General features: G+C 35.9%; 1 protein-coding gene across 1 annotated transcript in view; it reads left to right on the forward strand.

The window, feature by feature from the left end:
• Positions 1 to 8,549, forward strand: part of Ltn1 (listerin E3 ubiquitin protein ligase 1) — a 50,559-nt gene that overhangs the window by 12,911 nt on the left and 29,099 nt on the right. Inside the window, exons 6-11 of the mRNA XM_013027455.1 lie at positions 750 to 930; positions 2,730 to 2,903; positions 3,675 to 3,865; positions 5,021 to 5,156; positions 6,307 to 7,116; positions 8,173 to 8,214. Coding sequence (XP_012882909.1) covers positions 750 to 930; positions 2,730 to 2,903; positions 3,675 to 3,865; positions 5,021 to 5,156; positions 6,307 to 7,116; positions 8,173 to 8,214 — 1,534 coding nt within the window. The remainder of the gene's footprint in view (positions 1 to 749; positions 931 to 2,729; positions 2,904 to 3,674; positions 3,866 to 5,020; positions 5,157 to 6,306; positions 7,117 to 8,172; positions 8,215 to 8,549) is intronic.

Here is an 8,549-nt window from a genome sequence, read left to right on the forward strand (position 1 = left end):
GGAGAAGGATTGGGATTGGGGGGGAGGGGGGAGGCTGGGAAGGGATGTGAAGGGTAAACAAAGGAGGAGGCTGCAATGCTTGGTAAGAAATGTATTATCCTGCCCATGTAATTGTAACTCCTCTGTACAGTATGCTCACAAATGAAATAAAATTTAAAAAAAACAAAGAAAAAAAAAAGAAAAAAAATAATGGCAAAAAAAAAAAGAATTGATGCTGGGTACTGGTGGCATACATATGTAATCCTAGCTAATCAGGAGGCTGACATCTGAGGATTGTGGTTCAAAGCCAGCCCGGGCAGGAAAGTCCATGAGATTTTATCTCCAATTAACTACCAGCAAAACAGAAATGGAACTGTGGCTCAACATGGTAGAATACTAGTGTTGAACAAAAATGCTCAGAAACAGGGACCATGCCCTGTGTTCAAGCCTCATGACGGACAGGGGGAAAAAAAGAGAACCCATGAGGGAATATATCAAAACATACCTTCATATTTATTCCTTAATACATGCCACTGAGGGAAATACCCATGTTCATTGATTTCAAGCTTTTGACTTTTTGTCTATATTCATCTTATTTTAGTACTAGATATGTGATTAAAATTCTGTGTAATTTACATTTTGAGGGAGATTGGCAGAAAGGAGTAAAGGGCAGAAATAAAGTAACTGGTAGACAATGACAAAAATTTGAAAGTGCCAATATGTGGTTTGGCTTCTTTGAAATTCTAACGTTTATCTACTTTTCAATCAAGAACTGTTCCAGAAGAAGAAAGAGAAGCTAAATTCTACCGTGTTGTAACTTGTTCTTTATTGGCATTGAAGAAATTGCTTTGCCTCATACCTGATAATGAGCTTGATTCTCTGGAGGAGCGATTTAAGTCTCTGTTGTCACAGAATAAGTTTTGGAAGTATGGAAAACATAATGTACCTCAGGTATCTGAATTCTTTTTATTTTAAGACCTTTATTTTTTCCCTCTTAATTTTACTAAATTCCATATGTGCTTTGCCTTAATTATATTTAAAATGATCACTTCTTACTAGTTATTTTGCTTTTTGCTACTGGAGATTGAATCATAGCACCTCATGTATCCCAAGTTCACATTGTACCCTTGAAACTTCATCCTCTGCTCCAGTTTTTCCAAAATTTGGTTCTCAGATTCTGAGTTGAATTACTGTATTTCTTTGTTTATGCTACCTTGAAATTGTTAGTATATACAAGGCTTTTTTCATTTAATGCATTTTTTTTTGCATTTGTTCTTCTTTCCTGGTTTCTACTTCCAGTGGCTGATCATTCTAATATTCAGTTAGGCTCCTGTGAGCCTTTGATCATAATAGTTCTTGTGAACTTCGTTTCCATTTAAGATGGTTCATCAATATTGAATTCATAGCCAGGAACACTAGAACTCATACCTTAAATAGGCTTATCTAACACAAGACATACATTTTGTTTGTGTTAAAGAGGAAGTGTGTGTGTGTGTGTGTGTGTGTGTGTGTGTGTGGTGTTGGGTTCCTGTGCATTCTAAGCAAGCATTCTACTATAACTGAGCTATACCCCCCGCCCTTCTTCTTTTTTTTTTTTTGCCCTTCTTGTATTTCCTCTATAAGGTGCCTCACAATCTTCTTGTACTTTGACACAATAAGCCACGCTGCATTGAAAGGCGATTTAATCTGAAAATTGCTGAAGAAAAGCATAAGAACTTCAAATAATGTGGTAGACTGTTCATAATATGTGAACTGAAATAAAAAGAATACTGCCTGGTTTGAGCTGAGTGGGTTTTCTAAATTCTTTTTGTAAATGGAGTTTCAACTTATAATTTGGCTTGGAAAACACATTCTGTCCATAATACTGTCCTTAAGCTATAAAGTGAACTTTAAATTTTAATTAATTTTGAGTTTAACAATTACAGTTGACTCTTTTTCAGATCTTCTATGTTACTTCTAGGATTCCTTTCCCTGCAGATTTCTTTAAACATAAGTATTGTTTTTATGGAGTATGTGACTGATAATTATATTATATACAAGCCATAATGATAAACTTCCTTTTGTTTCTGTTGATTATGGCTGCTGGTACTTGTTTGGCTCTGTCAGAGCCCCAAATGAAGGGGTCTGCTATGTAAAAGGACTTGTGTTTGTTTCAAGCAAAGAGAAAGTTGAATTCTTTTTGCTTTTATTTTTTTCATTGTTAATTCTGAATATCTTTTCACTCATTTGATATTTATAAGATTTTTTTAGATTAGTGTGGCTCTCGCTAGAGAGCATAACTACATATATGTGTACATATATACATATATATGCATGTATACATATATATGTGCATGTACACATACACATGTATATGTACAGACATGCATCTGTATACAATATGTGCATGTACGTATACATATGTGTATATAAGTATCCATGTTTTATATATATATGTGTGTGTGTGTGTGTGTGTATGTATGTATGTATGTATATTTGGTTTTTGTTGATTGTAGGGATTGAACTCTGGGTCTGGGCACTGTCCCTGAGCTCTTTACTCAATACTAGTACTCTTAACACTTCGAACCACAGAGCCACTCCCAGTTTTCTGGTAGTTACTTGGACATGAGTCTCAGAGACTTGCCTGCTCGGGCGGCTTTTAACTGTGATGCTCAGATCTCTGCCTCCTGTGGGCCACAGAACCTGGCATAAATACATATTTTTTTTTAATGTTGCTTGGTTTTAAATTGAGCTCTCCATTTTTTCTTTAGATCCGATCAGCGTATTTTGAGTTAGTTTCTGCTTTGTGCCAGCGCATCCCAAAGTTGATGAAAGAAGAAGCTTCTAAAGTGAGCCCATCTGTTCTACTTAGCATTGATGACAGTGACCCCATTGTCTGCCCAGCTCTCTGGGAAGCTGTTCTCTATACCCTTACAACGGTTGAGGTATGTAAGAGAGGCACACTTAGTTCATTGGAGAGTACTTGTCTTCCTAGTTTTATTTTAGAACTCTTAGAAAAATTATTAGAGACCCTTATACTATCTTAACACCTACTGCAAAAATGCTTTCCAAATTTAGTTTATCTCTTAAACTGACTTAATGTACTTCCTATTTGGTCAGAATAATTATTGCTTTAATAATTTGCTATAATGTTGCAGAAAATATATCTAAATCTTATATTTAAGTTACAATATAACTTGTGTTCTTGAGAAAGTATCTTTTAAGTTTATTTTTGTGTTTGTGTATGTGTATGTGGTACTGGAATTTGAGCTCAGGGCTCTGTGCTTGCTAAGTACGATACCATTTGAGCCCTGTCTACATCTCATTTTGCTTCAATTTATTTTATGGAAGGGTCTTTCACTTTTTCCCATGGTTATCTTTGAACTTTGGGTCTCCCATCTCTGCCTCTGAATAACTGGGGTCAGTAAGCATGAGTTATCATATCCAGCCTCTGTTGGGTTAAATAATTATTTCTACTCAACATATATATATAATATATGTATAATATATATATAATATATAATGAATATACGATTTCATGTGTTTGGCACAATTCTTGGGTAACATTTGTAACTTTACAGTTTTAATGACAGATTTTTAGCTTCTTTAGATAAAATACTGGATTTTTGTTTTTTAAAGCCAGTGTGTATTCTTTCTAAATTGGGAAAAGTATGTTTTATAATCTTTATTACTGTTTTAATCTTTTCTTTGGATAGGATTGTTGGCTTCATGTAAATGCAAAAAAAAGTGTTTTTCCCAAACTTTCAACTGTGGTTCGTGAAGGTGGTCGAGGCCTAGCTACTGTCATATATCCTTACCTTTTGCCATTTATCAGCAAACTCCCTCAGTCCATCACAGACCCAAAGCTGGATTTCTTTAAAAATTTCCTCACCTCTCTAGTTGCAGGGTAAGCAATTCAAATTGTGTTTATTTAAAGACATGTTTTTTTTCTGTTTTCATTCTCATTGTTGTCTTTCTTATTTGAATTACTCCCAAATTGTTTGTGGGAGTATTTTCAGAGAAATTTCTTTTTTTTTCTTCTTTGAATATTGTCATAGTTTCTGTAGCAAGAAGCTAGATAAATGGGGTTAAGTTCCTATTTGAAGATAAGAATCATAGTCCATCTTTCAAATGGGCTATGATTTTTATATTTATAGCTAAAATGCAGATAATGAACTTTGAAGTTCATCAAGAGTTCCTTAAAGTTGAATTTTTTTTAATTTTTATTTTTTAACAGTCCTGGGGCTTGAATTCAGGACCTGGGCACTGTCCCTGAACTTTTTTGATCAAAGTTAGTACTGTACCACTTGAGCCACAGCACTATTTCTGGCTTTTTCTTTTTATGTGGTACTGAGGAATCGAACCCAGGCCTTTATGATTGCTAGGCAAGCACTCTACCACTAAGCCACACTACCAGCCCCAAATGGTATTGTTTAAAAACTCATTAGTAAAACTATTTTTATTACGTTCTACATATGGACTGAAATAATTTTTTGTTGAACAGCCATATATGGGCTGAGAATGTGGCTTAGTGGTAGAGTGCTTGCCTAGCATGCATGAAGCCCTGGGTTCGATTCCTCAGTACCACATACACAGAAAAAGCCAGAAGTGGGCTTTGGCTCAAGTGCTGGAGTGCTAGCCTTGAGCAAAAAGAAGCTCAGGGACAGTGCCTAGGCCCTGAGTTCAAGCCCCAGGACTGGCAAAAACAAAACAAAAACTATATATATATATATATATATACATATATATATATACACACACACACACACACACACACATATACATATATAAAATTTTACTCCTGTCTTTTATATTTATATGTGAATAGACTCATTAAAAGAAAGAGAATCTTAATAAAAGAAAGTGAATCTTACCTTTTACTAACATGTTTTTGAAAATGTTTTTTTTCTCTTACATTTATGTTCTCACTGCTGTATGTGATTTACTCATTAGTGTTTAAGTTTTTTTTTTAAGTTATCCTTTGGTTTTTCAGTGACTTTATTTTGGTGATTCTGAGTTCTCATTTTCTTCATGAGAGTAATACACAGTCATTATCTTGTAGGCTGTCAACAGATAGAATGAAAACAAGCTGTTCTGAGTGCTCAGCAGTAATAACTGCCTTTTTTGAGTGCTTACGTTTTATAATGCAACAAAACTTAGGTGAGGAAGAGATGGAAAAGATGCTCGTCAATGACCAGGTACTTATGATGGGAAAGTTACCTGGGCCTTTATACACTGACTGTGACCAATTAAGTTCCTTGTGTCTTGTTGCCATTTGTGGTAGTTAGCCTTCCATATAAAAAATTCATTTTTATAATTTCAAATTGAATAATGCCATCAGTTGCTAGTGTAATATGATAATCTGTAGGCTAGTCATAAGACTCATCAAATTTATCTAAGTCTCTGGAATTGAAGACTTTTTGAGAGAGGTAGTACAAACAGATCTTGGAAGATATGTTAGTATTAAACTTAAATTCTGCAGCAAACATCTTATTGTTTTTTTTTTTTTTGTGGTTGTGGGGCTTGAACTCTAGGCCTGGGCACTGTACCTCAGCTTTTCAACTCAAGGCGAGAGCTCTACCACTTGAGTTACAGAGCCACTTCCGGTTTTATGAGTAGTTTATTGGAGATAAGAGTCTCAAGACAGGCTGGCCGTGATCCTCAGATCTCAGCCTCCTGAGTAGATAGGATTACAGGTGTGAGCCACCAATGCCCAGCTTAAAATGCTTTTTTTACATCCTTTTTTGAACATTTGGGCTTTGCTTTTAGATCCAGGGATGAGACAGGAACTGGTGTAGGCTTGCTGGGTTTTGCCCTTCCCCTTTTCCTGCCAGTACTGGGGCTTGAAATCAGGAGGTGGGTGCTGTTCCTTAGTTTTTTCACTCAAGGCTGAAACCACAGCTCCATGTCTGGCTCTTTGCTGGTATATTAGAGATAATACTCTCACAGACATTCCTGGTAGGATTATAAGCATAAGCCACTAGCTCCCAGCTTAGGTTTCTTATAATATGAAGTTAGTGAGATTATAGAAGCCCATAGTTTAGATAGTTAATTTACTATTGTGATTTCAGGAAAAAAGAGTTCTCATTTCTTGGTTAATGTCTTAGGTGTGCCTTTTAATTAAGACAGAAAAACAAAAAAAAGTCTAGAAAATGGATCATGAATTATGGTCAGTGATAACATTAAAAAGTAATAAGTAATTCAAGTGGAATGTAGTGAAATATTTAAGCTCTTTGTATGACAAAATTGTCTTTGAATGAACATTTAATAAGTCCTAGGAAAAAAGTTATGTTTTTCAAATATTATCAAATGTGTTTCTCTTAAAAACTGATTTTTTTTCCCTTTCAGTTGATTCCTTTTATTGATAAAATTCTCAAAGACCCAGGATTGCAACATGAGCCACTATTTAATCATCTAGCTGAAACTATTACTTCCTGGGAAGCTAAAGCAGACATGGAGAAAGATGATAAAATGTCTTATAATTTGGAAAATGTACTTCTGAATTTCTGGGAAAGACTGTCTGATATCTGTGTGGAGAAAGTCAATGAGCCAGAAGTTGATGTTAATAGCATTTTGAGTGTATCTAACCTCTTACAGGTCCTTCAGAAACCAAAGAGCTCACTAAAGTCAAATAAGAAAAAAAATGGTAAGGTTAGATTTGCTGATGAGATTGCTGAAGTTATTCAGGAGAATGAAAAATGTCCATCTTCTGACGGAGAGAACAATGAAGGTTCTGAGTTAGTGACTGACTCTTGTCTCACTAATAATTCTTCAGACATTGTGTCACCTTTAAGGAAGAAACCTTTGGAAGACTTAGTCTGTAAACTTGCAGAGCTGAGTATTAATTACATCAATGAACACAAGTCAGAACAACATCTACAGTTCCTTTCTACTCTACTTGACTCTTTTGCTTCAAACCAACTATTTAAAGTGCTCCTTGCTGATGAAGAAGAGAATATTATCAAAGCTAAACCCCTTGAAATAACCAAACTTGCTCAGAAAAATCCTGCGGTACAGTTTTTGTACCGTAAAGTAATAGGTTGGCTTGATGAAGGTCCAAGAAAGGATGTCAGTTTCCTGGTGGACATTTTATATAGTGCTCTTCGTTGCTGTGACAGCGATGCAGAAAGAAAGGAGATCTTGGATGATATAACCAAGGTATTACTGTTGTATAACTTTAAAAATTATTTAAATGATAGGTGATACTAATAAGTCGGCATGGGACTTATTTTTGGATTCTTAACTATGAGACTTCTGAGTAGATGTTCATCAGTTCCAAGATGACAAAGGATTGCTGGCACTGGTGATTCACGCCTGTAATCTTAGCTATTCAGGAGGCTGAGATCTGATGATCATGGTTCAAAACCATGCAGAACGGGAGATTCTTATCTCCAGTTAACTACCAAAAAGCCAGAAGTGGAGCTGTAGTTCAAGTGGTTGAGTGCTAGGTTTAGGACAAAAGTTGAGAGGCAGCTCCCAGGGCTTGAGTTCAAGCCCCAGGACCAGAACACACAAAAAGACTACAAGAAGATGATAATAAAAAGAGAGGTTTTGAAATCATACTCTGTGTGTGTGTGTGTCTGTGTGTGTGTGTGTGTGTGTTGCGCGTGTGCCCGAATGCATTGGTGTTCACGTGTGCATGTGTTGGTCCTGAAGCACAAATTTAGGGACTAGGCATTGTCTGAGTTTTTTGCTCAAGACTGGTGCTCTACCACTTGAGCCACAACTCTGTTTCTCTCAGCTTTTTAGTAGTTAATTGGAGAAAAGAGTCTCACTGGGCACTTGTGGCTCATACCTGTAATAATAACTACTCAGGAGGCTAAGATCTGAGGATCATGGTTCAAAGCCAACCCTGGGCAGGAAAGTGGAGCCAGTGGCTCAAAGAGGTAGACTGCTATAAGCACCTGAGCAGAAGAGCTCAGTGATACTGCCCAAACCCTGAGTTAAGCCCCATGACCACCACCTCTACCAACAACAAAAAGTCTTGTAGACTTTCCTGCCCTGTCTGGCTTCAAACCTTGATCCTCAGATCTCAGCCTCCTGAGTAGCAAAGAGTACAGACATGAGCCACCAGTACCTGCCAATCCATATATTTTAAGGTTGGGCTAGCTAAAACCTAGTTTTGGATTGTTTACAAAGTTTATTTACTCTTTAAGTTTTTAAGTTTTGCTCTTCATTTTAGCAAATTGGTTCTAACTTTCTTTCTTCTTTTAGGAGGACCTAGAATGGAATTCTCTTCTTCAGGTTATTGAAAAGGTATCATAAGGTTTTCTTTTTGTGTTTATAAATACAGAAAAATTAAAACCACAGTCACGTTCGCACACTTTGGTGTGTTTGAGAACTTGCTTACTATTGTAACTTTTTCCCCTAATTTGCAAATGAATTCATCTTTGCCTTCCTATAGTATTGTTTTTCTAGTTAGAGATATCATGGGAAAACAAATAGGCTCTGGAAAATCCATTGTCTCTTTGCTGTCATATAATATAGGAAAAGTTAAACATTTTATTATCTTCAGGGCACAGACTTCTGCTCTTATTATTTTTTACTTCTATGAAAATTACTTGAATAGCTCTAGCTTTTTTTTTTTTTTT

Source organism: Dipodomys ordii, unplaced genomic scaffold (assembly GCF_000151885.1).
Source record: "Dipodomys ordii isolate 6190 unplaced genomic scaffold, Dord_2.0 Scaffold104, whole genome shotgun sequence".
In the NCBI taxonomy this organism is placed as follows: domain Eukaryota; kingdom Metazoa; phylum Chordata; class Mammalia; order Rodentia; family Heteromyidae; genus Dipodomys; species Dipodomys ordii.